Source organism: Alternaria alternata, assembly GCF_001642055.1.
Source record: "Alternaria alternata strain SRC1lrK2f unplaced genomic scaffold CC77scaffold_38, whole genome shotgun sequence".
NCBI lineage: Eukaryota > Fungi > Ascomycota > Dothideomycetes > Pleosporales > Pleosporaceae > Alternaria > Alternaria alternata.
The window spans coordinates 174084-201603 of record NW_017306227.1 but is presented as its reverse complement, the minus strand read 5'-3'; the positions used below and the strand labels follow the sequence as shown (position 1 = coordinate 201603).

At 51.1% G+C, this 27520-nt stretch overlaps 13 protein-coding genes across 13 annotated transcripts; 8 read left to right on the top strand and 5 right to left on the bottom strand.

The window, feature by feature from the left end:
- The first annotated feature begins 973 nt into the window (after positions 1–973).
- Positions 974–2248, top strand: CC77DRAFT_1026394 (hypothetical protein). The gene is made up of 2 exons (XM_018526252.1): positions 974–1878; positions 1979–2248. The coding sequence occupies exon 1, from the start codon at positions 1309–1311 to the stop codon at positions 1822–1824; it is 516 nt and encodes a 171-aa protein (XP_018379236.1). The 5' UTR covers positions 974–1308; the 3' UTR covers positions 1825–1878; positions 1979–2248.
- A 668-nt stretch (positions 2249–2916) lies between these two features.
- On the top strand, positions 2917–4269 carry CC77DRAFT_598231 (glucan 1,3-beta-glucosidase-like protein). Its single transcript, XM_018532409.1, has 2 exons — positions 2917–3869; positions 3925–4269. The coding sequence occupies exons 1-2, from the start codon at positions 3134–3136 to the stop codon at positions 4119–4121; spliced, it is 933 nt and encodes a 310-aa protein (XP_018379235.1). The 5' UTR covers positions 2917–3133; the 3' UTR covers positions 4122–4269.
- A 141-nt stretch (positions 4270–4410) lies between these two features.
- CC77DRAFT_598273 (FAD-binding domain-containing protein) lies at positions 4411–6113 on the bottom strand. Its single transcript, XM_018532410.1, has 2 exons — positions 5572–6113; positions 4411–5521 (listed from the first exon to the last, which is right to left on the bottom strand). Exons 1-2 carry the CDS (start codon positions 5994–5996, stop codon positions 4417–4419), a joined length of 1530 nt encoding a protein of 509 aa, XP_018379234.1. The 5' UTR covers positions 5997–6113; the 3' UTR covers positions 4411–4416.
- Positions 6114–6956: 843 nt separating this feature from the next.
- CC77DRAFT_1036112 (hypothetical protein) lies at positions 6957–8211 on the top strand (the record flags this gene model as incomplete). Its single annotated transcript, XM_018526988.1, has 3 exons — positions 6957–7143; positions 7202–7704; positions 7762–8211. 3 exons carry the CDS (start codon positions 6957–6959, stop codon positions 8209–8211), a joined length of 1140 nt encoding a protein of 379 aa, XP_018379233.1.
- Positions 8212–8365: 154 nt separating this feature from the next.
- On the top strand, positions 8366–9417 carry CC77DRAFT_1045152 (hypothetical protein). The gene is made up of 3 exons (XM_018527383.1): positions 8366–8774; positions 8834–9015; positions 9094–9417. Exons 1-3 carry the CDS (start codon positions 8450–8452, stop codon positions 9199–9201), a joined length of 615 nt encoding a protein of 204 aa, XP_018379232.1. The 5' UTR covers positions 8366–8449; the 3' UTR covers positions 9202–9417.
- Positions 9418–9558: 141 nt separating this feature from the next.
- On the bottom strand, positions 9559–10265 carry CC77DRAFT_950125 (hypothetical protein; the record flags this gene model as incomplete). Its single annotated transcript, XM_018535299.1, has 3 exons — positions 9559–9948; positions 10027–10131; positions 10185–10265. 3 exons carry the CDS (start codon positions 10263–10265, stop codon positions 9559–9561), a joined length of 576 nt encoding a protein of 191 aa, XP_018379231.1.
- A 1767-nt stretch (positions 10266–12032) lies between these two features.
- Positions 12033–14534, bottom strand: CC77DRAFT_1026389 (hypothetical protein). Its single transcript, XM_018526251.1, has one exon. The coding sequence runs from the start codon at positions 14168–14170 to the stop codon at positions 12158–12160; it is 2013 nt and encodes a 670-aa protein (XP_018379230.1). The 5' UTR covers positions 14171–14534; the 3' UTR covers positions 12033–12157.
- Positions 14535–14733: 199 nt separating this feature from the next.
- CC77DRAFT_1067601 (small nuclear ribonucleo protein F) lies at positions 14734–15113 on the top strand (the record flags this gene model as incomplete). The annotated part of the gene is made up of 3 exons (XM_018529014.1): positions 14734–14739; positions 14791–14831; positions 14879–15113. 3 exons carry the CDS (start codon positions 14734–14736, stop codon positions 15111–15113), a joined length of 282 nt encoding a protein of 93 aa, XP_018379229.1.
- A 217-nt stretch (positions 15114–15330) lies between these two features.
- On the bottom strand, positions 15331–18850 carry CC77DRAFT_1026387 (hypothetical protein). Its single transcript, XM_018526250.1, has one exon. It carries the CDS (start codon positions 18638–18640, stop codon positions 15386–15388), a length of 3255 nt encoding a protein of 1084 aa, XP_018379228.1. The 5' UTR covers positions 18641–18850; the 3' UTR covers positions 15331–15385.
- A 3079-nt stretch (positions 18851–21929) lies between these two features.
- Positions 21930–23420, top strand: CC77DRAFT_1002658 (FAD-binding domain-containing protein; the record flags this gene model as incomplete). Its single annotated transcript, XM_018523189.1, has 1 exon — positions 21930–23420. The coding sequence occupies one exon, from the start codon at positions 21930–21932 to the stop codon at positions 23418–23420; it is 1491 nt and encodes a 496-aa protein (XP_018379227.1).
- A 315-nt stretch (positions 23421–23735) lies between these two features.
- On the bottom strand, positions 23736–24321 carry CC77DRAFT_1036106 (DUF866-domain-containing protein; the record flags this gene model as incomplete). Its single annotated transcript, XM_018526987.1, has 3 exons — positions 23736–24002; positions 24057–24237; positions 24284–24321. The coding sequence occupies 3 exons, from the start codon at positions 24319–24321 to the stop codon at positions 23736–23738; spliced, it is 486 nt and encodes a 161-aa protein (XP_018379226.1).
- Positions 24322–24434: 113 nt separating this feature from the next.
- CC77DRAFT_1026384 (hypothetical protein) lies at positions 24435–25822 on the top strand. Its single transcript, XM_018526249.1, has one exon. The coding sequence runs from the start codon at positions 24820–24822 to the stop codon at positions 25708–25710; it is 891 nt and encodes a 296-aa protein (XP_018379225.1). The 5' UTR covers positions 24435–24819; the 3' UTR covers positions 25711–25822.
- A 228-nt stretch (positions 25823–26050) lies between these two features.
- CC77DRAFT_894524 (hypothetical protein) lies at positions 26051–27084 on the top strand (the record flags this gene model as incomplete). Its single annotated transcript, XM_018533521.1, has 2 exons — positions 26051–26289; positions 26376–27084. Coding segments are annotated over 2 exons (948 nt in total), but the record flags the coding sequence as incomplete, so codon positions are not given.
- Positions 27085–27520: the final 436 nt, after the last annotated feature.

Here is a 27520-nt window from a genome sequence, read left to right as displayed (position 1 = left end):
GGTCGCAAGAGCCTAAATCTAATAGGATGCACAAATTTTGTTTAGAGGTTTAGTGTTAAAACTGAGGAGCACTCTAGAATACATTAGAGGGTGCGCTACGTTAGCGGCCGAGGTATTAGCTCTCTAAAACTCAAGCAGAGCTAGGGTTAGGACTATCCTTAGAAATATACTCGATCGGGTCTCTAAATGGCGCCTCGAGTGTAGCAAGTTAATGCGGACGTGAACCTGATACATTTGTACGCCTCGAATCGTATAGAAGCGCTACAGCCTTGCGAAAAAGGCTACCTGAGAACGCTGTCGACTACATCTGTTCACACCTGCATAGACTACATGCCGAAGAAGACAAGCGTTTGATCTTTCCGTAGACTAGGAAAGCCTTCAAGCGGCCTAGTCTACTGTGATTGGCTCTCTTTTCTTCCCTAAAGCGACTGATAAGCACTTGTGGCTTGCAGCCTCACAGCTGAACATGCGCCCACTAGCAAAAACAACGATCCAGACCAGGTTGAAGGATTTCCCTTTCAGCTATTCTGTCGGAGCCAGTCGAAATTTGGATGAAACGTACTCTGGCATTGCCTGACCAGCTGTCAAGGCTGCTGCGTGGCTCATATCCCCTGGCAAGTCAGCCACACCCGGCTAGTCCATCTCCGCCTTTGGTCTGGTATCAATATAATCCTGTGGACGACCTCTTACACACCGATTAAGCTCCATGTAATAAGCAGCTTGGGCATCCCGTATCGTACACCAGGGTGTAGGATATTGTCAAGATGGGTCTCCATATAAAGACAATGTCCCACGTTAGAGGAGATGCACGCTGTCCTCGTACACAACAATCATGAAGTCCTTCACTTTAGCGTTAAGCTTCATCAGCTCAGTGTATGCAAGAAACAATGTATGCAGTCAGGGCGCCAACGAACTACTTGTCCCTCTTTTGAAAAACTACCAACCGGCACAAAAGTACTGTACCTCTAGGTACCCGCTCCCTGTCTCTACTCAAACAGTCACTGCTGCGGCTATTCCAATAACAACAACGGACGTCGTTCCCACCACCACTACCGTCGTAGTCACAACGACTGTGGTCGACCAGGTTACCAAGCGAGCAAACACTACACCGGCTATCAATCCACCCCAGCCTACGCAACACCACGGAAGAAGTCTCGAAGAGCGAAATATAGATGCGCAATGGTCGAGCTTTCTCAAGGAAGCTAAGCAGGTCGTGCAGACGCTCTGCTCATGCATCGAAACACCTCGGACCAGCACCGTAAGTCTATCCATCCGAAGACTTTACCCTCTACCTGTTCGGTTCCTAACATGTCTGACCAGGTCACCGCAACACCAACGACCCTCGTCACAGTGACAGCGACTCAGGTCGTGATCGCCACCACCGTCGCTACCGTCATTGCCCGCGCCTGCCCGACCTCCACCAGCTCCTTTGCCCTCTTCGCTTCAGCCTCGAACAGTTTCGCAACAGTGAACTCGGCGTTCGACAATCTTTTCTCCATCAACTTCTGGTCCACTACCGCTGCTGGCGCTGCACAGTTCTTCTTCACAGACTCTTGCCGTCTCAGCGTCGTGGGCTCGTCCTCAGAGCTCAGCGTCGTGGTTGATTCACCTGGGCAGTTTGTCTATTACCACTACGTATGGCTAACGGATCCTACGATGGCTCAAACATATGATGAGGCTCCAGTCGCTTGCGTCGTTAGTGCGGATCTAACGTTGACGTGTAGTGTGAGGGACCAAAATGTGTTGCAGCTTTTTGGAGATCAGTTGAGTATCGCTGCGTCAAACGAAGGTACAGCGTCGTCTTTTACGTTGGTGCCGGTATAGTATAGTGTCTATTTGCGTCTATGAGTTCCTACGATCGCTTTTGGCAAAGATAATCTTTGTTAATGTGTTAACGAATTTCCTTTATACGTTTAGCTGATTAAGAAGTAGTACACAATACTAAAGAGAATCTTTCTGTTCTATACGTCTGTGTTACCTTTCTGTCTTATATACACGTACCACACTAGACGTGTATAGTACTCTTGCTTTGTTATATACTGTAGGACTTTTACTCTCGAATGTTTGAACTTGCGAACTGATAATATCGTGGTATGCTACCAACCTCCTATTCAAAGACTATTACAAAACTGTTGTGTTCAACCTGGCACCAACGTGACGCATCGGTACCATCATCATTGGTCGACGAGGAAAGAAGTTTGGGCCGGCCATCGTGTTTTCGTCGGTCGAAAAGCAAAGATAGGCTCTAGACAAGCAACTTAACATGCGTCGCACCGTGCGGGATGGCTGGAAAAGCCCATGCCGCGCTAGGCTACCGGTGAGCCTCGCCTGGGCGGTCTACATTCAGAGCAGCATACTCTCACTCTTACGTACTAGAATGTTTGTTTAAAGAAGCCCCAATTCGGCTTGTTTTCATCACAGGTTTTCGATACTCTTCGACTCTAGCAAAGCTCGATCCACGCTACGATTTGTACAGACCCCGGGATTGGTGAGAGCCCTGGGGCTGTTAGGGGCGGCGGGAAATTGTCCGCCACGTAAACGTGGTCTGTGGTTCTGGCACTGCTAAGAACCCTACCCCACATCTTCCGTCTGGGCAGCTGCAGCTTGACCGTATTCTCACCACACCGCGCGTTCGAGACCAACGCACAGCTGAAAGAACCGGCTGCCGAGTAGTCGTTCCCATTTGTGCCGGCGTGCATGTCACACAGTGACAACTGTTTCCGAGCCTGCCCAGCGAATAATCGGGACCAACAATGGTTTCGACCACCTTATCGACTTTGCGCCTTTATCAAATGAATGCGCACGACAACATGCCTTGTACATCGTCAACTTATAGCCGGTGAAGGTTAACGATGTTACGATTCTCCGTTGCAGAGCCGCACGTTGAATTGCTTTTCGCCCAGCATCGCACTCGGAAGATCGACATTCAACAGCCCTTGGCAAAGAAAAGTACGAGCCTCATCCACGTCATTTGGGTTGGCATGCAGCCAGCGATGATGCGCAGGGGCAAACATCCTATTTTAAACCCCGGCTCGATGTAGCCATAAAGTGTAGTTTCTTTCCCATTTCTTTGTACTCAGGCCGAATTGGTATCCTACACAGCTATCTAATATCTACTTTCTAATCCATCAAAATGTGGGCAAAAGCTGTGTCTATCGTCGCCTTGGCGACCACCGCCGTTGCGCAAACCAAGGGTTTCAACTACGGCGCCACCAACGCAGATGGCTCATGCCGTGGATACAACGACTTTGTGCGCTTCTTCAATGAGGCGAAGAGCCTACCTGGTGCTTCAGGCTTCAACACAGCACGCCTATACACCTCAGTCCAATGCGGCACCGCAGCCGACCCCATATCTGCCTTCCAAGCAGCCATCGATACCGACACACAGATTCTCGTTGGTCTCTGGGCTAGTGCCGGACGTACCGCTTACGAGAATGAACTCAACGCCTTGATTCGAGGTGCCAGGGACCTCGGTAGCGCTTTCACCGACAAGGTCATTGGTATCAGCGTGGGATCTGAAGATTTGTACCGTAGCAGCCCGCAGGGTGTACAAAACAACGCTGGTGTTGGTGCAACTGGTACTGAGATCGAGGGTTACATTGGCTGGATGCGCGATTGGCTCCGCGGCACTTCGCTCGAAGGCAAGCCCATCGGCCATGTAGACACATGGACTGCTTGGGTTCTTCCTGAGAACCGCGGTGTTGCGAACACTGTCGACTGGCTTGGCCACAACTCTTTCCCGTACTTCGAGACCACCAAGCCGAACTCTATCGACCAGGCTCGCGAGAACTTCTTCGCCGCTGTAGGACAGACTGAGGGTGTGTCTGGTGGAAAGCCCGTGTGGGTCACCGAGACTGGATGGCCACGAAGTAAGTTATACTACAAAACCTTTGTTCGAACGCCATGGTGCTAACTTATGTGTAGTTGGCCCCAACTCTGGCGCTGCTGTTGCCTCTCTTGAGAACTCCAAGCGTTACTGGGACGAGGTTGGCTGCTCCCTCTTCGGCACTCGCAACACCTTCTGGTACACTCTGAAGGATGCGAACGCTGCCCAAACCGACCTGTCATTCGCTATTACCCCGAAGGAGAACAACACCCCGTTTTTCGACCTGACTTGCTAGACTGTCAGGGCTAATGGACGACGCTTACCATACGATGTATGACAAAAGTACCGAAGCTTCTTGTATATAACCTATAATCAAACAAAATGCCAGCCAGGTGTCGCGGTACCCTGGATCCACATCTCAAACCAGCATTAAACTATCCCCATGTTGTGAACGGGAATTTCCAATCTCGACACAAATACATTTACAACTACGTCTTCGAAATATGTACACACCATCCCACTGCTATCCAGTCTTTCACGTCTTCTTGTCTTTCATCCATGAGCGCCTCTGTAACCTAATCGAGAACTGCTCACGATGAGGGGATACTCTGCGCATGGGTGGTAAACACTCCCTGAGGGTCCAACTGCGACTTGATCCTCTTCATCTTCTCAAAGTTGTCACCGTAGAGTCTGACGCTCCACTCCTCAAGAGAAAGCTCAGTGTCTCGGTAGTTGACGAAACCCCTGAGCGGTATACCCTCCTTCTTCAGCTGCTCCTTGAACGGTCTGAAACCAGCTTGCATGTACTCAATACCGTCAGCGGGCCACTGAGTCAGGCCGTTGGCGAGACGTCCCTCCCAGCGGATGAGCCATTGGTTGTTGGAGTATGCCATGGCTTGCTTGGAGTCATCGACATCGCGGGAGACACCGCCCCACAGGTCCAGGAAGCCGAACTCGGTCAGGTCAGTGCGGTTGAACGCGAGGGTGGTGTACTGGTACAGAGCCTTAGCGGACTCAAATGTGAAAGGTTGGTCCTTGCGAAGAACAAGGGCTTGCAGGTACATGCTACGCGGAGGGAAGGTGTCGGCGGTTCCGTTGAGTAGGGGAGCGGCGAAGTTCTCCATGGCCCAGAAGTCCGCAGTTGTTTTGGTCGTAGTCGTGGTGTTGGGGAGGCGTTTAACAAGGCTTGCGAAGAGGGCATCGAACTCATCTGGGTTACCGTAGAAGTAGCCGCTGCCATTCCACTCGCCAGCAAGCTGCCATCGCAGAGCGAAGGTATCGGGAGCTTCAGTCATGGCCCACTCTTGGATATCCATCAAGGCTTGGACACCGGTATCAATGTCTACAGCACCGAGCGAGATTGTGAAATTGGTGGCAACCTCAAACTCTGGCTTCCAGGTACGGGTAGTCAGAGAGAGAATGATACCATAGGATGAGCCAGCGCCTTGGATGACAAAAAACAGGTCGGGATTCTCCGTGCGGGAGGCAGTCACGATAGTGCCATTATAGAGCATCACGTCAACACTATCGAGGTTGTCCATCGGGGTGCCGAGGAAACGACTGGTGGTACCAAAGCCACCCCCAATGGACGAACCGGAGAGACCGACCCAGTTGGCTCTGACGTGAGGGAAGTGACGCCCATGGTTTTCCCAGAGCCATGTTGCGGCAGGTCCAACTCGGCTTCCGCCGCCGTAACTGCGATTGTTAGCATAATGGATCTAATTCTTGGCTTCGATGAGACATACGTGAACAGGTTCTTTGCCGAGTCAAAAGTGGTTTCGGTGAAGCGCTCCATGTTGATCACAAGTGCGCCGTCAACCCCTCCAAGGCCATAGGCTCCATAGGAATGTCCTCCGTTCAATGGCGAAACCTTTACACCTGCTTCGACGGCACAAGCTAGAGCAGCAGCCACTTCATCCCTATTGCGAGGCACAACAACAGCGGCTGGTTCAGGATTGAATCGTAGGGCCCATGGGGAGGTGACGGTCTCCCAGTTTATGGCATCAGAAAAGGTGGTTAGGGAGGGCAGGATGCTAGTGTTGCTCAAGCAGTCTCGGAGCCTAGTAGAATCATCCTGAGCTACTGCGCCAGAGAGAAGAGAACCAGCAACGACAATGTTGGAAAAAAGGCGAAGTGCACCTTGGGGCTTGAAAGAGTGGCGAAGACCCATGGCGAATCGAGGTGATAACGAACGTGTTATGGAATTTGGTGTAAGAACTATTGTTCTACAGTCTACAAGAGCGCGCGCATCGCTAGTCTTATATCTGATGGATACATTACCTTCCTATACACTTCCGGAGTGTGCCGTTTGGTGGGAAAGTTGTTTGCATGAGTACACTTCGGCGCCGAAGCAGCCGTCCTACCAAGCGCCCGAAATGAAGCCATCGCTACTTTTCCATTGGAATTCAGAGCGAAAACAATCTAACGGCATCGCTTGGAAGACTATACACAAAAGCCAAGAGATATTGTACGCGTCGCGCTTTCATATAGACACTCCCAACAAGGTAGACCCGTGGGCTGTGAACGCCCACCAGTCTTGGGCATGACCTGTACTCGGCCCTGCGCAAGAGTCGTAGCATATGGTCTGTGTAAGAAAGACGACTGGAGCTGCAAATGTAAGGTCCTGCGCTTGATGAACGTAGGCGCGCGCAGCGAGTGCGGGTCTGTTTATGAGGACCAGATACAGGCGAGAAGGATCGCATCGCATTGACCCGAACTCCTTCACGCGCGCTTGCATTGCAATCTTATTCGCGTGCAAAGAGTCAGAGACTACAGCAGCGTAGGAAGGATTACTGATACGGGCGATTTCCGGAAGCTTGGTTTGTTTCACGAAAGATGCTCAGAGGTGAGATGCCAATCTCGCATTAGTCATGGCGATCTTTGCAGCATTGCCTTGGCATGTGAAGTCTCCAGACGCTAGCAGACAGCTCCAGACCCCAGACACCAACTTCTCCACACCATGACATCACGCATCATCATCTCTGAGGCAGTGGCCTGAGGTTTTTCTTCCGAGACGTCAATTTTCCAGGGTTACAAAATGGGGCAGGAAACATGGCGGTGACAAGGGGCATGAAGTCCTTCCCATGCCCAACCCAATTGCAGTTCCTTCACACATCAACGTACCCAATACATGTCTGCGCCTAGCGACCACAAGCTCTCCTCTCAGGATTCTTCGCCGCAGCTCGACTACATCGAGGGCAGTTCTAATCAAGTCTTGAGCTTTCAGAATGCCAATTCGCGGCGGTTCACCGTCAATGATGAGCAAGGACACGCGAGCGGAACCGAATGGGAGTGGTGGAGTCGTGAGAATCGAAAAGGTGCGTGGCTAGATGCCTGCTGACCTAGGCATCGAATGCTAACGAATTCTGTTCCTAGGTCGACATATCCTCCTTCTTACCCACGCTCAAGCGCCCTCGCGCACCGCCCGCACAACACGCCTCCTTCGAGCGTTTGCCCGAATGCTTACAGTCGTAGCCTGGTGGGATGTGTCGTGGTGGATTGGCATCGTCTTCTCTGTTGGCTCCATGTGCTCCATAACGGCCGGTGTTCTCCAATGGCTCCCGATCGCATACCCAGACGCGTCATTTGGTGCCGACCCCTCCATCATCAGCGGCGTGATATCCTTCATCCGTGGCATGCTGTTTCTGCTGGGTGGCATGCTCCTCGTCGTCGAAGCCGTAAACGCAAACCAAAGCGACTGTTTTGGTTGGGCACTAAAGGGAGCCCTGAATTCTGATGGCGAGAATGTCGACCGCGCTTCTGCCGACGAAGAGAAGGGCACAAATAGCTCTGACTTCCAACCTGACCTTCGAAACTGCACACATATTCACAATCCCGACCGCATGAAGCACCGGATAATGCACACAAAGACATTTAGAGTCGAAGCTCGTCCCGAGTCGGGACCCGAGCAGACCTGGAAATGGTGGCCTACGTAGCAGGATATTCGCATTCACTACCGTCGGGAGATTGGCTTCAATGCCAATCTCATCCTCTTTGTTGGGACGGCCATTTACTGGGTCACCAATCTGCTCACCCTACCGGGAATTTATGACACCCTCCCACAAGGCGTACTGTACGGGGTCTACTATCCCTCTTTCCTCCTGGGCGCCATTTGCTTCTTCGTCGCATCGATGTTGTACATATTCGAAGTCCAAAGACAGTGGTGGAAGCCCGCTCCTAAGATGATAGGGTGGTGGGTGGGAATGACAAACCTGGTTGGCAGTGTAGGATGGGTATGGAGTGCTTGCTTGGGATACTGTAGTGCAACATGGTGCGAGTACCAGAGCACACTTGCTCTGGTCTGGGCGCCGACAGTCTATCTTATGGGTAGTTTATTGCTAGTCTATGAGGCCGTGGAGAAATGGCCGATTCATATCGATGGATAGCACACCGTTTATTGCACTCTTGGCTTGTCTGAACTATTGATCTCGTTGCTTTACAAATGTGACGCTTGTTATGAACAAAGCATGGCCACTATTGGACGGTTCAAGGTACATGCTATGTGGTCCGTGGAGCGTTCGTAAACGCAGCCAGCCATGACGTCAAGATATTGCGTCCATCAAAAGCAGCATTTTCACAGACCAACGACTACATAAGTGCAATTACCTTCTTCCAGGAAACAAGATGACGCTCCCAGTAACAGGAAAGTCCGGAAAGGACACACTCGCATCACGCCTCGAGGACGAGTTCGAGAAACGACCGGACCCAGTGGCTCTAACGCACAACGCCGATGAGTCGCAAAATAGCTCTTCAGGCGTCGACTATGAGCCTCACCCAGAGAACTCGATCAAACTAAATCCCGAGCGCGAAAAGATTGTACAATCGATATGCAACCTCTACTCCGGGAGCGCAAGCGAAGACGACATGATGGTGTATGGCAAAGAAGCGGTATACGATGATCCCTGGAGCTACTGCGACACAAGATACAAGATCGCGGGCCAGTGGTATGGTCAGTAGCTGACAACAGAAAGCCTAGCGCGAAAAGGTCACTCTACTGATAGGTAACAGGCATTCCCAAACTGATGAAGAGTAGCCGGACAATCAAGACGGAAGTGCTTTCGTCGAAGCCTGATGAAATTATTTTTAAGCTACAGCAAGAGTATACACCCAAGCCTATGCCTATCTCGAAGAAGGTCAACAGCCTGATCACTTTGACGCTTGATCAGGACGGTAAAGTGCGGTATCATAAGGTACGTTGATAGTCATGGGTAGCGCATCGTGTGCACCTTCTTGAGTGGCGACAAAAGGCAACTACTGACCTTGGACAGGATATGTGGAATGAGAAGGACTATAGTCATGAAGGTCTAGGAAAGATCATGAAAGAGCTTAATGGGGATCATTTGACAAAGATTACAAAACCTCCGGCAGAACTATGAGAAGTGATAGGAGATATACTCGTACTGCCAGCACGCATGCATTTTCATGTGTACCTGGTTTTCGATCCGGATATTTCTAGCAAATTCCACATAATGCAATGCGTCACCAAGTCTTCTACACAAGTAAAGCTATTGAACGAAGATATATTGGAACAACTAAACAGCCAGGAGGCCATACAGATTTCGGAATTTTGTACCCCAGCTACAGGATTCAGCGAAGTAGCGACAGTGGAATCTGCCTCCAAACTCTACAAACTTCAATTAGAAGATTACATTGTCTAGCTGCTGTAATATCATTAGCATCTATTCACCATCAGGGCAACGATAGGAGACTCACCACAAGACCGACCGACACACTCAAGACCATGTTACAACCGTAGTAGCCTTACCCAACTTGAAGACGTCCTTTGGCTTCTCAGCCTCACGCTTACTCCACGTTGTCTCTGAATCCGGCTGGCCCAACACGGGAGGATCATCGCGCTTCTCCTTGCCCCAAGTGATAACCGTGCTGGGTTTTCCAAGCTCAATGCTATCGGCGGGATCGGCAGCAGCAGTCATATCCCTCTTTCCCCACGTAACCTCAGTAGTAGGTTTTCCCAAGTCGATAGTGTCAGGTTGCACAACCTCGGCGCGCTTCTCTTTACCCCACGTCACAACAGTCGTCGGTGCACCGTTTTCGATAGTATCTGGTTCGTCTCTCTTCTCCCACGTAACCTCCGTCGTGGGCTTGCCTATGGTGAAAGTGTCCTTTGGTGTTCCGAAAGAGACACTGCGTTTCTTGTCTTTGCTCCAGATGATCTCTGATGTTGGTGGACCGAGCTGCACGTCGTCTGGGTTGGTGGGCGAGTCGTCGCGTTTGCCCCAAGTTATGACTGTGGAAGGTTTGCCTAATTCGATGGTGTTTGCTGGATCGTTACCGAACGTTTGCGCCTAGGGTACGTTAGTGGGCGCAAGGGCGTGGTGACGAGATGGTGATGACGAACCTCAGCAGAAGGCACAGGTGCGGCGCTAGTAACACCAACCAACACACCGGCAGCAAGAACGGATACAAAACGGTACTGCATCTTAACTCCTGTCTTTTCTCTTATTCAGTAAAGTGCTATTGTGGGAAAAGGACAAGAAATGGGTGGGGTTCGCTTGCAAGGCGAAATCTCAGGATCTGCGCGGCCGATATATAGCAAGGACGAGGCACAAGAATGGAGAAAAACCGGCATACTTCATTTATGCGCATCATTTGAACCAAACTTCAGACAGCCCCTTTGCGATGTTGCCACTCCCTAGCTGCCCAAGATGGTGGGCGGATAGTCAGTGTTCGAGGCTGTTGGATACGGAAGCAGCACTCTGGGTAAAGTACTTGCGTTACCTCTTGTGGCTAGGGAATGCTCGGTCCAGCCAGCGTCAAGCGAGTATGCAAATTGGATAGTATATTTGACTGGGATTCTAAATGTAGGGTGATTGAGAGATTGAGATATACGATGTTCTGGAGTACTGCACTGGTCGATGCTGCTAGTATTCGCTTTGAACATGGTGCCTGCCACCACCGAATAGGACAAACGTAGGGAAGACACATCGTCAACTTTACATTACAGGACTAGGAAGGACTCTTGTGTCCTTCACACTTCGTCTCTCCTATTTGCTAGATGGATTCCCTTGTCATCAAATATGCACAGGCAACAGGAACGATCATCCAGTATGCTCTGGCGCAGCTACGACGTCGTTCTATCAGTACTATCACGATGAATCAAGTATATCCAGGACACTATCTTGCGTCACAACAGTGGTCATCCCCAGAATAACTCGGGAGCACCACGGGCACAAATGCGCAGGCTCCCAACTTCCAAAGCACGTTCTAGCCCAACCCACACCTTAATATGCGTATGCAGCATGGAACGGCTTCTATACAGGAAGACCCTGCACATCATTCTCCAAAGCAAGCAAGGAATCGATCGTGCAGGCTTGTGCTATTCTGATCAGCGTTGTTGTTACATCGCACAAGCTTTCGACAAAGGTACCATCTGCCGTGAATGCGACGTTAGAGTGGCTAACCAGTGATTGTTTAGATCAGGCAAAATCTGGAGACAGTACGATAGGCGAATGCTTAGCTACTCGAGCGACTGTGAGATAGAGTTGGCCATAACCAAAATCTAGATCATACATACGCAAGTACTCCTAACCCATAACCATCAACATGCATAGTCTGGGGAAGATGCTTGTAGCCGTACAGCCGATTGAGAAATGAAAGGCAGCAGAGGACTCCTTTGCGCATCCCTGCTGTAAAATCGCCGTTGGCAGGATCTCCATAGTGCATCTTTCTATTTTCAGATATGCAAGCAACGTTATCGGAGAACAGCTGCCACTTTCGGCTAGAAAGAAGCTACATAGATATATTCTCTTCTCACCTAGATGAAGTTTCCATCTCCAGACATTGATCATAAACTTCTAGATGGAAGAAACACGATGTTCCTCTAGTATGCCAGCAAAGCGGAGTGAATGTTGCACTTACGCACGCATCCCCGTCAAAAATATCCAAGACCGCAACAGAAGTTGGCAGCGAATACCTGCCGTGCCAACATATCTCTTGCCAAAGAGTCACGTTGGTGTTGGTGATGGAGCTGCAGAAGCGAGAAGATAAATGAAGCTGCCCATGCGTTTAATCTAAATAGACAACCGGCAAAGCAACGGTCGGGTGACATTTTGGAATTCGAACACGATAACGTTTTTATGGTAGAGGCCCGTCATTGAGCCAACTTATGGATGTGACGGCAACAGCGGGCGAACGCGCAGGGTGAAATGGGTGGGCGCTGTTTCCAGCATCCGTGAGCTCTTTTGTGGTTGATTGCGCCAAAGAACTGTCAATGGACTTTATGATGTACATTTGATAAAGAAGCCGTTCTAGAACTATAATATATACACTGGTATACACGCATTATGTCGTATCATACAGGTCGGTTTTGGCTCATGGCTCAGGTTCCTTTGGTCTCTCCCCGAACTCACGTTCCAGCCATTGTGACCACAGTTCCTTAGGATCAGGCTCCGCAATACCATGCTCGATGTCCCCCATCGCATCAGGTTCGTGTTGAGAGAACATAGTGTTATCATCATCCATCATCTCTGGTGCAAGCGGTCCCTCCGGCCCTGACGATCGCGCGTCCTTCACGTAGGCGGACGCGGCAATCATGACATTGTCCGCGACCCAAGCAGGAGCGAGGTATTCCTTCTTCTTTCGCGCTACACCCGTTGCCTTGGCAGCAGCAGTCAGGATTTCCCCGCGATCGAAACCTTCTTTGGACAGATCATTCAGGATCTGGTTGAAAGCAATAGTGTTGCCAGTGATGGAACATAAGCTGAGCATGTTGGAGTATGCTTTGGCCATGTCATGGGGTTCGATCTTGGCTTTGTTGATGCTATTTATCTCGCCCCACACGTACAAGCCGCCTTCCCAATCGGCACGGCGGATACAATCGTTCAAAAGTCTTGTCAGCCCCGTCACGTCGAGACCCCAGCCATCCGTTTTCATCTCGTAGTAGATATCAAGTGCTCGGTCGAATCCAGCAAATCTCATGACGCCAGTGATCAAGGAGCTGAATACCATAGGCGTTGGGTAGACCTTCTGATAGATCTTCCCTTCGGTTACCCTTACGAGTCGGCCTTGGCTGGCCTCGTTGATGGAGATGTTGGGGTTTGCGAGCATCAGCGCATCGTCCAACCCTCTCATCTTCGTTATGAAACGCGAGAAGTCGTCAGCGTACCCATGTCTTGCAGAAGCATAGTGATTGAGTAGTTCCCGACAAGTAATCTCATTCGGGCGGATCTTGCTGACCAGTAGGGATGCTGCAACATGATCCACTAGCTTTGGGCGACGCCAACGGCGGAAGCCAATGAGTAAGGTGTTGAATGTTTGTAAATCAGGGGAAGCGGAGGAGACAAGAAGGTTGTGGCAAATTTTTGCAACCGCCAGAGCTTCTTTCTTGTCACTGCCATGGGGGATTTCCTTGAGCAAGCCTTGGATGCCTTGGTTCATTTGGTCTGCGATGGCATAAAAGTCCCCGTCAGGGTCTTGATAATATCTTGGAATTGCTGGGTGGTCCGCCTGGATTCGGGCGTTGACATAACCATCCACTTCGCTGTCGACCGGGGTCTTGTCGAGATTTTCGAGGGCCTCTAATATGTTCTGACGCGATTGCGTGCGTTGGTCCGGGGTCATGGATATGGCGTCCTGGATCTGGTGCGACAACTTGGCGAACTCATCACTTAGAGTTCTAGAGAAGCGGGTAGCGTTGGTGTGATACAACAGATCGTGTATGAGCAGCCCAACGGACAGCTCTTGCATGGCCAACTTTTTCCATGTATGTCTTCTTCGTAGCGCTATAACACGCATTCGATCTGGCGCCCATAATGACTGTGGTGGCAAGTTGTTGCGTATAAGATCAGCGCCGGTGTTTGCTGGCCAATCTAACTGCTGAACGCCTGGAAATCTAGAATCGAATTGCAGATCTTCCCAAGCCAAGTCGGCGTAATCTCGAATTTGCGACTGGATCTCTTGAGTTTCCAGCACATGGTCTTCTTCCAATTCCATGCCTACAACGCGCTGCAGGGCATTCCAGTCCAGGTCCCTGGGTAGATCATCCAAGGTCAAGCCGTGATTACCATGGGGTAGGGAAACAGCATCCGTCGCCGCTTCTGTGTCTTTGAAATCTTCTACTGAAGACGGATGATGGGCACTTCCGGCCAGCTGCGAGAATGCCTTGTCCCATTGTTTGTTCCTAGCAGCTTTTGCTTTCGCATCGACAGCCAGACCCGCTGCAAATATGGTTGTATATACGAAGGTCGACGTGGGTGTGCCTACTGCCCATGAGCCGCGAAGAGCCGTCCGTCGGCCACATCTAGCAAGAGCGGTGGTATTGGAGACACACGATATGCATCTGCAGGTACCCGGGTTCGAAGTTGCCCGGGACCAGATGGCTCGCATTGCTACCGTGGCATGCTGCGCGAGGAACGGAGGGGCGACGGAGAAGCGAGTCGCGGGCGGCAGGGCGAGACAGCGCACCGTGGTGGGCGCAATGGTGTAGTTGATGGTGGGCGGCTTTGGCGTCGTGCCGAAGAGCTGGTCGGCAGGATGGTCGTCTCAAGAGGGTGCAATGTTGGCCGGTCGTAGGTGGTGCAGATGGTTCGATGATACAAAGATGGAATAAATCCTTAGCGCGCCCACTAGTCGCGTTGCTCTACACCTTGAGCCATGTACTGCCATGGCTGTGGAAGACGAGAGGAATTGGATATGCCATGCGTCCCTTGTTTCGGCAATGATGTGAAACACACGTGAGAGGACTGGACTCAGCTACACCATCAACCCACCCGAGCTTGATCTTGTGTCGCGCGGCTTCCCCGCGGTGAAGCACTCGGCCAATCGGCGATACCTTTTGCCGACGACTTTCCAAAGCTGCAGGCACGGCCGCCATGGTACCGCGACTATCACTGTTGTAACCACCAAACTCACCTCTAACCACCAGCGAGCCCATTACTGGAGTCGCAAACATGGCTGTAAGCTCTCTTCTCCATCCGGCAGTCACGCGCAAAGCTAACACCAATCAGGCAGTGGCACCCTTCAACCCGCGTCCTTTGCTCCAAAGCTTGTACGTCGCATACCCTCCTCACAGAGCACGCGCTAACACATGCGCAGAGTCGACAAAGACATCGTCGTCAGGTTGAAGTGGGGCGAGACCGAGTACAAAGGCAGACTCGTCTCCGTCGACCTCTACATGAACATCCAGCTCTCCAACACGGAAGAATTCGTAGGCGGCGTCAGCTCAGGCACCCTCGGCCAGGTCCTCATAAGGTGCAACAACGTTCTCTGGATCGGAAAGGCTGAAGAGGTGGAGCCCAAGGCGACCAAGGACACGGCCATGAGTGGTTGATGCACGACTACAAGGGCAGACAAGACGATGCGCGACACAAACTGACGTCGATCGCGATGACGAGCGCCCATCTGGGGCACGCAGACACTGCATGTGGCGCAAACCTTCCAGATGCGCTTGTAGCACCAAGGCAGCAGGTGCGCTCCACGTAGTATGCGCACTAGAGATACCACCAAGCAGATAGGCGCACAATTGGAATGGGTAAAAAGTCAGGATACCAAGCTTCGGCTGTGAGGCGCTACAATGTTATCAACTATTCAAGCCGCCCCCGACTACTCTATCTCTTCTATAATCATCTTCTTCTTCTTGCCTTCTTCATTGTCAGCTCGAGGCTGGACATTGAGTCCGCGAAGGTTTCCCTCTAGCCCAAGGTCAGGTCCTAGCTTAAGACCTTCGTCTCTGATCTTGTACAGCTGCTTGAGCCTCATCGTTTCCAAACCCTCTACGACACCTGCTGCATGGTCCCTTACGAGCCCGTCTGTATCCTCATCCCGTACCCATTTCACAACTCGCTCCACCTCTTCTTGCTGCTTCAGATTCAGGCCCACCTTACCTTCCCGCCCACCCTCAATTTCCGCATCTACGCCGCGTAGCAAGCCCATGATGACAAGCACAGCCGAGCGTCGCAACAGGGCTTTAGCTTCTTCTTTCTCCATGACAAGAATCAATAGCACCATCTGCAAAGTCGCATCGATCATAGGCTGTCGCAAAACATCCATTCGATGCTCCAGGACTGCAGACAGCACACTGAGACCAGAAGCACGGATGCGAACATCCTCCTCAATCCCCGTGTCTTCCCATCCACTCACGATCTTCTGCAGCGCCTCATACTCTGCTTGTTCCTGCGGGTCCGCGCCCTCAGGCTCAAGAATGTTGGGTATCGGTCCACCCCAAGCAGCCTCGCCTTCCTCTCTGAGCCTCCTCTCATCTTCCGCAACTTCCGTTCGTGCCGAGAGCGTTTGGTTGCGTTGACCCCGCCGACTCGCCAGCGAAAGGCAGGCTTCGGCGACTTGCTTTGCGCATCGAAACCGCAGTCCACTATCTTCGCGTACGTTCCAGAAGTCGTCGCCGCTACTGACAAATGTGCTGAGAACTTCTCCGACACGCAGTCTGAAATCCAAGGCGTTCCTGAGCTCTCGTTCCTTCTCGTCTGTCTGCTTACCTCGCGCTAGCTTTAGCGATCGCTCGTCAATGTCGATAAAAGCATCCACTAGTATGCCGACTACAGGTTTGGGAGCGCGTATCGCCAAGGTAACGAGAACGGGTATTGCGGCCAAGTGGACGTAGGACTCTGGATCTGCTAGTGAAGCCGAAAGGAGCGTATGGGTAAGAGACGGTATGTCGAGAGCGGGAAACGCAGCTGGGTTCTTGAGAAGCTTGTGCACCGTGTTCAAAGCCCACGTGCGATTTGGAGGGTCGGGTGATTGTAGCTCGGCAAGGCATGTTTTCAAGGTATCGCGGTGCCCGGCTAGTGGATCAGTCGTTGATTTTGCTGCTGGAGATGGGGCTGTAGGAGCGGGAGCGATAAGATGGAGAGTCGTGGCGGCGGAGTTGCTTATCGTAGACGATATGGGCGGCTGGGCCTGCGACTGTGGCTGCGAAAGATAGGCTAGCGAAGGGAGAAGTGCATGTACGGTTTCCATCACTGCGGGCGTTCTCTTTAGTTCTGGCGATGCCAGTAGCGTGTTCAGGATGCTTAACGCAAAAGTTGCCAAGTCGTCATCCATAGCCTCACCTTCTTCCTGATCTTTCATCGTACCACGTTCCGGTACGATATTGTTCAGCATCGCTCTCTTGGATGCACGCAGCTTGACTGACTTCTCCTTTCGTGCTTTGTGCCCGCTCACATGACTTGTTACCAGTTGTGCCATAAGGTCGATGACATGCTGTGGACTTCTGGCAAAATTCTCCTGGAAACGATGCGCCAGAGCTTCCGATAGCTTTGCGTCAGTAAGCGCCGATAACGGATCGGTGTCAGAGTCGTCGTCTGTGAGCGATTTTGTTATGGGCTTCTCTGGTACCAGCCACCGTTTGGTAGCGTTCACGAAGATGGAGCCAGCTGCGTCATCGGGAACATTGGCTTCGGTAAGGAGCGTGACGAGAACGGTGACTCTATTATCTAGGTCACTAATCCGTCCAAAGATGCTGCCCATAGCATCTATCCCTCTAGTCTTGTCTTTCGAACGAGTGCGAATCTCGACGCCGCCTTGAGACCCAGGCCCAAATGTCCAGGCATTGTCGCCATCCCAAAAAAGGTTGGTAGCGATGTTGTCAATTTGTTTTGTATCGCAGGCAATCTCCATGTACCGCGACAATATGAGACTAGGAAGCATACTCCATTCTTTGTCTAGCGAGGGGCGGTCTTTGGCATAGTTGAGCAAGGCCCAAAGTGGGAGAATAATAGGGTGGATGAGACGTCTGATCAATCCGCCATGGGAGTATGACGACAAGATCGTCTTGACTCGTCTCAATGCCATCTTGAGGTTGCTCTCCTGTATTATCGTATGGCCAGTGTCATGTTGCAAAATTCCTGATGCGTTGACATTTTTGGGGTAGATTGCTTGGAACAAAGGCTTTGCAAACGTGTCCCATCCCACAGTTCCCGGAGCACCAGTTGTCTTCTTACTTAGGATTCCACCAGCGATAATCTGCCCAGCTGCTCGACTAAGTTCCTTACCCTCGTTACCATCTAGAAGATGTAGCAGTTGAGGTGAAAGCTTTGTTAGCCATTGATCCTGGCTGATTCCAGACGGTGGCAAGACGAGGAGTTTTGAAGCTTGCGAAACAGCTTCTAGGGGAATGGGTATCTGCGATTGCGGCCCAGATGCGCCCTGAGGTACGTGTGAATTCTTTGACAAGTAGGAGAGTGAGAGAAACTCGATGGTGTGGCGAACGCCTTGTGTTCGCAGAGGAATTGAAGACAGTTCCGAGGCGATGGCAGGTTTTAGCCAATCAGGAAGAGGCTGCTGGAGAAACGTAGTCAAGATTGGGAGCAGTCGAGAAGTCGGAGTATCCTTCATGATCTCTTCGTATACTACTGAATACTTGGACCTTACTTCCTCGGACGAAGCAGGAGAGTAAGACAGCTCGACGAGTGCAGAGATGATGTCCGGAAGGATCCTCTGGGACACTAGCGGTTGCACACCAGAGCCCTTTTGCTCCAGCATAGGCAACAGAACCTCGATGACAGTTGCCAATGCATTCAAATTGTGATTTGGTGGTGTGAAGATTACAGCGGTCAGAACTGATCTTGGTCGTTGGCTGAATGCAACACCAGCAGACAAACGTGGAATGACAGCGAGGATTGTGATGAGGTCCACGAGACCATAAACAACACCAGCGAGCGATGCATCGTAGGGGGCATTAGGATCCGCGGCCAAGTCTGCAGTATTGATGGCCTGGAGATGAACAAGCGCTTGTTCGACAAGAGTATCAGTAGGAACGTCGGCACTGTACTTGCGGTTTTTGTCGACGAAAGGGCCGATAAAGTTAGCCGCCGCATCAACTGCATCTTCAACCGCTCCCATCGTGCTCAGTCGTTTCGCGATGCCTTCTTGTATTTGCTGGCGCGGCTGTGAGTATGAATGCGACCGGTCCGCCCGAGATTTGGGACCACCTGTGATGAATGTAATTGACTCCACTTGGGAAGCTTACAAGACATCAACGTATCTTACAAGATCTTAATTTTCCTCTTCGTCGATCAGGCGAGAAGATACGATGGCTATGGACAAATGGAGATGGATGTTGTTGATTAGTAAGGGTAAGGTGGGTCGCACGTGCTAACGTCAATTTGACGCGTGAACGACGCGAATCTCTTGGCGTGAGGCAACGCGCTATCTCGCCGGCGCTGACGGACAAGAATCCAACAACCACCCCAGCACACCCAGCGCTACACGACGTTGATCTCTGTCCAAACTCTACTACTTCTCATCGTAACTCGATTGGATCCGTGGCCATACATACGTCTTCAACATCTTCTGACAATGTCAATTGCGGCGGGACAGTCGCGTAACGCTCTCCTTGGACACAACTTCTTCTCTCGCTTGCTTGCAAGCATCTCGCATGTCAATTCCCCCACAGTTACCGATGTCTGTCTTCCATCTGGAATGCGGTTCGTCCGCGCCTCACCCACTTGTACGGTTGGCACACACCCGAGCCTCTTGGTATGGACTCGATGGGTCGTTTGTATGCCGGCTTGTGCGCCTTAGTGGCAACACGAGGGTTGTGTGTGAGGAGGGCAGGCTCGGATCTTAACCCTAATCATCTTTTGGTGTCCGACGTGCTTTTAGCACAATGGATAGCATCGCGGTCATGTCGCCGACCTCCCAATTAGCCTCTGCATATAGGTCTGCTCACGTGGACCGTCTTGCTTGTGTGCAAAAGGGAGGCTCGAGGTACGGGAGCGAGAGCTCAAATTGAGATGACATGTGCCTGTCGGGGTATTAAAGTCCTCCTACGAGGACCACGTCGGCATCTCATCTGTACAACAGACTCTGGTCACGAAAGATAGCTTCACAACAAATGCGATAACGCGAAGAGGAGAGCTCAGAAGTAAGATGCCGGTCGCCTCTCGTGAGGATCGACTTTGTGTTCAATCATCGCGCCGAAACACTATCTCTCGTTTCCGAGGGTCGTACGGGAGCTGCAAGGCTTGATGCCAACGATCACATGTATTCAACAGACACCGCACGCACAGCAACCAGACAGAAGAAGAGCGCGGTCTCGGCATTGTTCGAGCCTAACACACAGACGTACCAACCTGTTCGGTCTCGGCTGGCGTGAGATCCACTCGTCGGAAAGGCAGTCTCGTGGAACACACGACAGAAAGCCCAGCGAGGTCTCAATACGCCGCAGGTTGGTATTGTCAAATTTGGCGGACCGTCACGCTCCGGATCTGATGTCTTGAAGTTTCGCGCACGAATATTCTGTTGGGTCTACATGCGCTGGATCAAGTACGTAGCGTTCGCACTGTGCGACAATCGTTTCGAGCTCGACTAGTACACGGCGACGGATTATCCGTGCATCTTACCCACGAGGACGAAAGTCCTGATCAGATCTCCAACCTCTGCCGTTTTCTGCTGCGTTCCGAAGCCGGTGCACGTTTTATTTGTTCGGCACTCGTCACTCTAGAGTGATATCTGACCAGTCGCGTTAATTGTCAACACGTATGTTCAGCCTACGTGTGAGTTGACGAGCGTCTACCCATCCGACCGAACAGTTCTCTCGCTGTTGCGATCGATCATGCGGCTTTTGAGGATGTCCTTTGTCCGTATCATCATGCCATTCGTTCCTGATGGAAGCGAAGAGGAAACAAAGACTAGTCTCAGGAATTCATGCTACCACAATCAGAGAGAAGCATCTTGGCTTGACACCCAACGATGAATGCGTCCAATGGTCAGTGTTGCGTGGCTGCTGTGCGAAACTGACTAGGACCTTGTTGCTGAAGCAGCTTGGAACACGGAAAAGAAGATCTTGCGACGATGAGAAGAACTGTTATCGTTGGAGATGCGACGGCGCCTTCTGTGGAAACTCAATGGCATTTACAAGACCCACAAACTCGGCTACATCGATCTGCTTTCTCAGGCTTGACCATACGAAAAGAGAGCTTCGCAGGAAAGATAGGAGGACTGATGACAGGACGCTGGTGGACACTGAATGCCACAACGCAATATTTCTCGAACCAGTAGATGGAGACAGGACCTCTCTAGAGTGAGGCTCAAGGTCTAGACCTGTCTGTCGTCATCTTCTGCGACAAGTTTCTGCAGGTATTTCGTTCCTCCATCCAGCTAGACTTCACGGTCATATCTCCACTCTTCTTCGCAATGCTCTCTTGGCCATAGTCTTGGATGCATCGTCGCCTGTTTACCGGCGTGGGCTTTTGTGGTGTCATTGGTGCGAAAACGGGAGGGCGTAGTATGGAGTTGCTGTGGGTGGTTTCCTGACCGTCCTTCGGGATGGTCAAACTCTTTTTTCATAAGTGCTCCGCTTTTGGACAGTCTATTCTACGCTAATGAATGCAGGTCCTGAAATTGATTTCGTGTTACTCTAAATCTCGTATCGAGCGCTGCAGCTGCAGCGGGTATGCCTTCTGGGTGTGACAGCCTGCAGCGAAGCGAGCTTGCACGTATTCAGCCTATACAACAACATTACGAGAACGAGGACCAAGACAACAATTATTTGACACGCGACCCTCCATACTTCTCGTTCGGTTCGACGATTCTTGGGGTCTTCCAGATCCCGTTGCGAATCCTCGATCAAGGCTACCAACTGCAGCCGGCATCGGTAATTCAAACCTCCTGTGTAAGCGGAGTTGCAGATGCTCTTGCTTGACTCGAGAAGTCCATCAGGGGGCAAAGAAAGATGCGCCAATCATGGGTAATGGTCGTTTTGAACATACACGAATGAGACACGAGAGGGAAGAGGTCATGCATAGAAGGACGATATTCCAGCTCAACATATCCTTTGCGATACCCCGCCTTGATCGTAGTACAATGCAAGCATTTGGTCCCAATTTCATTGCCCCTTTGAGCAAGTGATGTTGCTGACTATCTTGAAAAACTCTTGGTATGACAGCTATGGCTATGATCGTCGTTCATACAGCTTGACATATCCCACCGGACATTTCTTGGACGTGGAGCTTACCTGGTCGTGGTTTCACGCACAGGCACAACTTTGAGCACATCAGATTCTCCATCTCCAAGGTATTCCGCACGACGTCATCAACAGCTGTATTACCTTGGTGACGGGTATAAATCGAACGGCAATTCACGATGATGCTGACGGTATCACGATCAAGCCATTCGTCTTCGGTCCACCATGTTGCGCTTAATTGTTCATCTCATCGCTACATTGCTGTTTTCATCTTTGGCCTATGGCGATACTTGTTCATCCGTTGCTTCTCTGGGTTACATCAACGTCACCTATGCTCTAAACTTGGCCTATATCGAAGAGCAAACTCAGTACTGGTCAACTTCATGCTCTGCCCTCCTCCCATCATGCATCATCTTCCCAAAAACAGTAGAAGAAGTTTCAACGGTGGTACGAATCCTCGCCAACACCACCGAACCTTTTGCCGTCAAATCCGGAGGCCACAATCCCAACAATGGATGGAGCAGTGTTGCCGGAGGCCCACTCATCGCTATGGAGCACTTCGATCAGGCCAAGCTCGATCGCAGCACGGGTATCGTCGACGTAGGTCCTGGTAATCGGCTCGACGGCATCGCTTCCAAACTGCAAGGCACAGGCTGGACCTTTGTCGGTGGTCGCATTGGGAACACTGGAGTTGGTGGGCTAGTGCTCGGCGGAGGACTCAGCTACATGTCGACGCAGTATGGATGGGCTGCTTCAAGCGTGCTCGAGTACGAGATGGTCTTCGCCAATGGCACAATCGGTCACATCAGGAACGACAACCACCCCAACCTTTTCGTCGCTCTGAAGGGAGGCGGTAACAATTTTGGTGTAGTAACAAATTACAAGTTGCAAGCTCATCGACAGGGCGACATCTGGGGTGGCAACCTGGTGTACCTGCGCACGCCAAACAAGGACAAGCAGCTCCTCCAGGCCGTTCGCGATTGGACAGAGTACAACGAGGACGAAAAGGCTGCTGTGATAGTAACAGCAGAGCGAGCCAATATCAACATAGTCGACTCGTGGATCATCTTTCTCTTCTACGATGGTCCGACGCCTCCAGCTGGGTTATTCAAGAACTTTACCGATGTCAATCCTCTTCTCGATACCACACGAACACGCACCTACGCCGATCTCATGGCATTGAGTAACTGGGTCGTGATCAAAGGCAACGTTGTAGACATCGCCACAGAGACAATCCCCTTGCCGTCTAGTGCGAACGCCGTCGAGGTCATGGAGGGTCTGCATGATCACTGGAGAAACGTCTCCGGAACCACACTTCTCGTACCTGGTATCGTGGCGTCCATCGCATGGCAGCCTTTTCCCAAGAAGATTGCGCAAAAGGCAAGAAAACTCAGCCCCGACCTGATCGATGCCGATGCAGATGTAGACCGCATCATCATCGAGATGAACTATGCGTTCACACCGCAGTCACTATATGAGGAGATGGCCGATACAATGGAAGCTACCTATTCGGGCGTGAGAGACAGAGTTTTGACGTGGCAAGCAGAGGACAAGTTGCCGCAAGCATATCTGCCGATCTTTATGAACTATGGATTCTTTCGGCAGGACTACTTTGGGAGACTGAGGCCTGAGAGTCGCGCGTTGGCGAAGAGGGTCGCGGATGAGGTTGATCCAAGGGGCTTGTTCAGGTCGAGAACGGGAGGCTGGAAGCCTTGAGCTTGGGTACTCGTATAGAAACGGAGGTTTCGCTGGAGGCATCAGAGCATGAATTGAGCTGCGGATCATGTTGGATTAGTGGTACTGGTAGAAGTCTGTCTTGACGAATGTGTCCATTCATATATGTGATCAGCACTCGCATCCTCTTCACCTCACATGTGCATATGCACACTTGGATAACGTCTCGTCATGGTGACTTCCCATGTCCTCTCTCCTTCTCATGCACTTCATGCATGAGCTCGCTCAGGTAACACATACTGTGCCCTTCTTGAAGCCTCGTGGCACGTTCCTTCACCTTACACTACTGGGCACATGCTATGCGCGACGTATCTCCCACTCGACATTTGTGATGCTGACTTCCTCGCCAGCCTTCTCGTCGTAGTCGTACCATTCGCCATCGGGCAGCTCGATGCCCGAGAATTTGGTGCCAGATTCTATGCCCGTCGCAAGGAACTCTCCTTCAGCCTTAAATTCGACGAATTCCAGGCCTCTGCAGTCAAACTCGAGGATGTTGATCTTCTTGGGCGGGTCGCTTTGTGGGTAGGATGCGGGTGCGGCCTTGATGTTCGCTGAGTGTTCTCTCTACAGGCCATGTCAGCGGTTGGACGTGGAGAAGAGGGTGTAGGGCAGAAAGACCTTACAGTTCTTACACCTCCAGACAAAGTTGGCTTCACCCTTGCTGCCGCTTTGCTCGTTCATCTCGAAGCGGTTTACCGAGACGGGGTTGGGGTGTACTTCGCGACATGACGTGCATTGGACTTTGAAAGTGTAGAAAAAGGGCGCGTCTTCCGTGTCGTTTGGGCGGAGGTCGGTGACTCTAATCGCTATTAACCAAGTCCTGGAAGGGGGCACAAGACACTCACCCGTTCAATTCGGCCTTCAATGCTAGTGCGAGCACCATGTTGAGAATTGCTATAGGCGTTACAAAGCTTGTGTCGCAACTCGCTGCGTCTCTGGATGATGCGCCCCGCCCCCACTAGCCTTCCAGCTGCCTTTAAGCTAATACTGATGGGGCAAGGCGGCGTTACCGTGCATTGCAGCTTTCTTGCAGTCCAAATCTTAATACCGCATTTGCTTATCTACAAACATACACAACTTGTATATTACCGGATTCGCATATTTCTCATCTTACTGAGGTTTTGTTTGTAACTATTGTCATCATACCCGTCCACCAATTCATTATCGAAGTCCGGCCCTAAATCTTCAGTCTCCTTATCCCCAACGAGAGGACTATCCGACGCAGTTTCCAAACAAATCCTTTTACTTGCATCGATCTTTCCTGCACATATCGGTTCATCCAAAGCAAGACTTTCGCTGGCTACTTCCTTTCATATCGCATTCCAAAGACGAAGAGTTTCAACCTTGACCGCTACTTGCTTTCATACCCAGTTCTTTCAACATGGTCAAATTCTACCCTTCTCTCACGGAGGACCACATCGATTTCATCTCCCGCCAATCTCTGTTCTTCGTCGCCAGTGCTCCCTGGGCCGGAGATCACATCAACATCTCACCCAAAGGCCATCCGTCAAGAACCTTTTCTGTCCTCGGCCCGAAGACCGTCGCCTACCTAGACGCAACCGGCAGCGGCTGTGAAACCATCTCCCACGTCTACGAAAATGGCCGTGTCACCGTAATGTTCTCCTCCTTTGGTCCCTCTCCCCAGATTATGCGTCTGTTCTGCAAAGGACGTGTAGTCGAAAAATGGGATCCGTACTATGGCCAATTGCGCGCAAAGATGGCAGCAGAGAATGGCGAATCGGTCGACATCACCGGTGCGCGTGCCATTATCGTGTTGAAGATCCAAAAAGTTCAGACCAGCTGCGGATTCGGCGTGCCTCAGCTCGCAGGCGGCAAGCCCGTGGACACGGAGGAAGCAGCAGGTGACGCTATCACCTATGTGGACCACGACCATGACAAGGAAGAAGAGAATGGTTTCAAGCAGCGTGACACCATGGATAATTGGGCGCGCAAGACGCTGGAGAAGCAAGAGCTTGCCGACTACCAGAAACAGTACAATCATCGATCGCTTGATGGGCTTCCGGGCATGATGAGTGCGCGAAGGTCTCACGATGAGAATATCGCGCTGGAGGACACCAAGGCGTGGTTTAGGAAAGTGAGCAGGCAGCAGGATGCTGTTGCCCTAGGTGTGGGCCTGGGTGTTGTATTGATGTTGTTGTTGAGTCTTGTTGGTGTGCTGAGCATTAAGCCAGTGTTCTTGCAGCATATCTTGAATGCTCAGCGAAGGCAGTTGGGCTTACCAGAGGATCATTCATGGAAGAGCGAGCTTTGAGGAGCATTAGATATTGCTGCGCGGCTGCGAAGGCTCGTAGATGCACGGCACAGCCCTGATTGTTAATTTTATCAAGGGAACTAGATTTAATAATTCGCATTTTCGCTTTGCCTATCCCAGAACTTTCTGGGATCAGCATCATTCGCCACGTGATCATGGACTCAGCCTTGAGCGTTCATGCCCCTCCCTCAACCGAAGCGCTTAAATTGTCTCGTGTTTCTCACTTTACGTCTTGCGCGAAACTGCAGCGTTCCTACTAGATGCTCAATCTATGATCATTTACTACATACTTGACTGATGGTCGTTCTCCTTGCTATCTATACATGTACCAAGAGGTTCGATGCGCCTCTTGCACATTCAAGACGATGGCAACCTCAGCCTGGTGGAATTCTTCGAGGATGACACTCCACCATACGCTATCCTCTCACACACCTGGGGCCCTGATAACGAGGAGGTCAGCTATCGTGATCTCGTTGAGGGAACCGGTATACAGAAGCGGGGTCGTGGCAAGATCGCATTCTGTGCAAGGCAGGCAGCCTCGGATAATCTGAAACATTTCTGGGTTGATACATGCTGCAGGTTCGAAATTTTAAACCCCGACTTGGTCTGGCTCACTAACTTTAAGTAGTGAGTATGATTCTTCGTAAAAAGAGTATTGAGCAGAGATCGGTGTGTCGATATTTGCTGACCGGTTGGCTACCTGCTGTAGTTGACAAATCAAGCAGCGCTGAGTTGACAGAGTCGATCAATTCCATGTTTCAATGGTATAAGAAAGCAGTTGTCTGTTGCGTTCTACTTGAAGACCTTGCTTCAGGTACTGCGCTTGATGTTGCGCTGGGGGATGGATTCTCGAGATGCCGCTGGTTCACCAGAGGCTGGACACTACAAGAGCTGCTTGCGCCAAAGCTAGTGGAAATCTTCAATAAAGCTTGGGTATACGTAGGCACCAAGTCCGATCATGCTGTGGCCATTTCCCAGCTCACTCGCATACCTACAGAGGTTCTACTCAACAAAACGGACATTTTAAGAGTGCCTATTGCCGAACGGATGTCATGGGCGTCAAATCGACAAACAAAACGGAAAGAGGACATAGCATACTGCCTCCTTGGCATATTTGATGTTAGTATGCCTTTGATCTATGGGGAAGGAGAAAAGGCGTTTCGACGCTTACAGGAAGAAATCATCAAGCACAGCAACGACCTTACCATATTTATGTGGGACGCTGCTTTGGGAAATTCTGCTAATGTTCCAACATATGTCGGAATTCTCGCGAAGTCACCAGTACAATTTGCAAACAGTGCAGACATCACGCTTCTCCTATACAATGATGCCAACCCCGAATTCTCCCTCACAAACAAAGGACTTTTCCTCAAAGACGGCTTTGAACTGGTATCCGGCTTATGCAGGATTGATGGCAACCCGCCTTCGAGACAATATATGCTCTCTATGCCCCATAGTCTAAATTCTACAGGCATCTTTCTTCGAAAGCTAGGACCAAGTTCATATTGCCGCCTTGGCCGCATCCCCTTTACAAACTCCAGAATAATCTACAACACAATCGAAGAAGATCAAGAGATGGTTTATATTGCCACGAATGTAGACGACAGCGGGATACGTCGTGCTCTCAGCCTCAGTCGCGGACCCGGTGTTCACATTCCCGAGCAAAGCCGTTTGGACATGATCTCTGCCGTACCATCGGTATTCTGGGATCATGTGGATAACTGTTTCCTTGCCGCACCCAGTCGCATTGCGGATTTTCCTATGGTGCTAGCAGTAGAGTTTTCTCTATGGGCCTACGGATACCGAGAGG

Bases quoted from the DNA above. Each gene is read 5' to 3' on its own strand.
- CC77DRAFT_1026394 (XM_018526252.1), top strand. From the start codon at position 1,309: ATGTCTGACCAGGTCACCGCAACACCAACGACCCTCGTCACAGTGACA.
- CC77DRAFT_598231 (XM_018532409.1), top strand. From the start codon at position 3,134: ATGTGGGCAAAAGCTGTGTCTATCGTCGCCTTGGCGACCACCGCCGTT. The intron at 3,870-3,924 runs GTAAGTTATACT...ACTTATGTGTAG, and splicing joins CGAGACTGGATGGCCACGAA to TTGGCCCCAACTCTGGCGCT.
- CC77DRAFT_598273 (XM_018532410.1), bottom strand. From the start codon at position 5,996: ATGGGTCTTCGCCACTCTTTCAAGCCCCAAGGTGCACTTCGCCTTTTT. The intron at 5,522-5,571 runs GTATGTCTCATC...TAACAATCGCAG, and splicing joins TCGGCAAAGAACCTGTTCAC to TTACGGCGGCGGAAGCCGAG.
- CC77DRAFT_1045152 (XM_018527383.1), top strand. From the start codon at position 8,450: ATGACGCTCCCAGTAACAGGAAAGTCCGGAAAGGACACACTCGCATCA. The intron at 8,775-8,833 runs GTCAGTAGCTGA...GATAGGTAACAG, and splicing joins GATCGCGGGCCAGTGGTATG to GCATTCCCAAACTGATGAAG. The intron at 9,016-9,093 runs GTACGTTGATAG...GACCTTGGACAG, and splicing joins GTAAAGTGCGGTATCATAAG to GATATGTGGAATGAGAAGGA.
- CC77DRAFT_1026389 (XM_018526251.1), bottom strand. From the start codon at position 14,170: ATGCGAGCCATCTGGTCCCGGGCAACTTCGAACCCGGGTACCTGCAGA.
- CC77DRAFT_1026387 (XM_018526250.1), bottom strand. From the start codon at position 18,640: ATGGGAGCGGTTGAAGATGCAGTTGATGCGGCGGCTAACTTTATCGGC.
- CC77DRAFT_1026384 (XM_018526249.1), top strand. From the start codon at position 24,820: ATGGTCAAATTCTACCCTTCTCTCACGGAGGACCACATCGATTTCATC.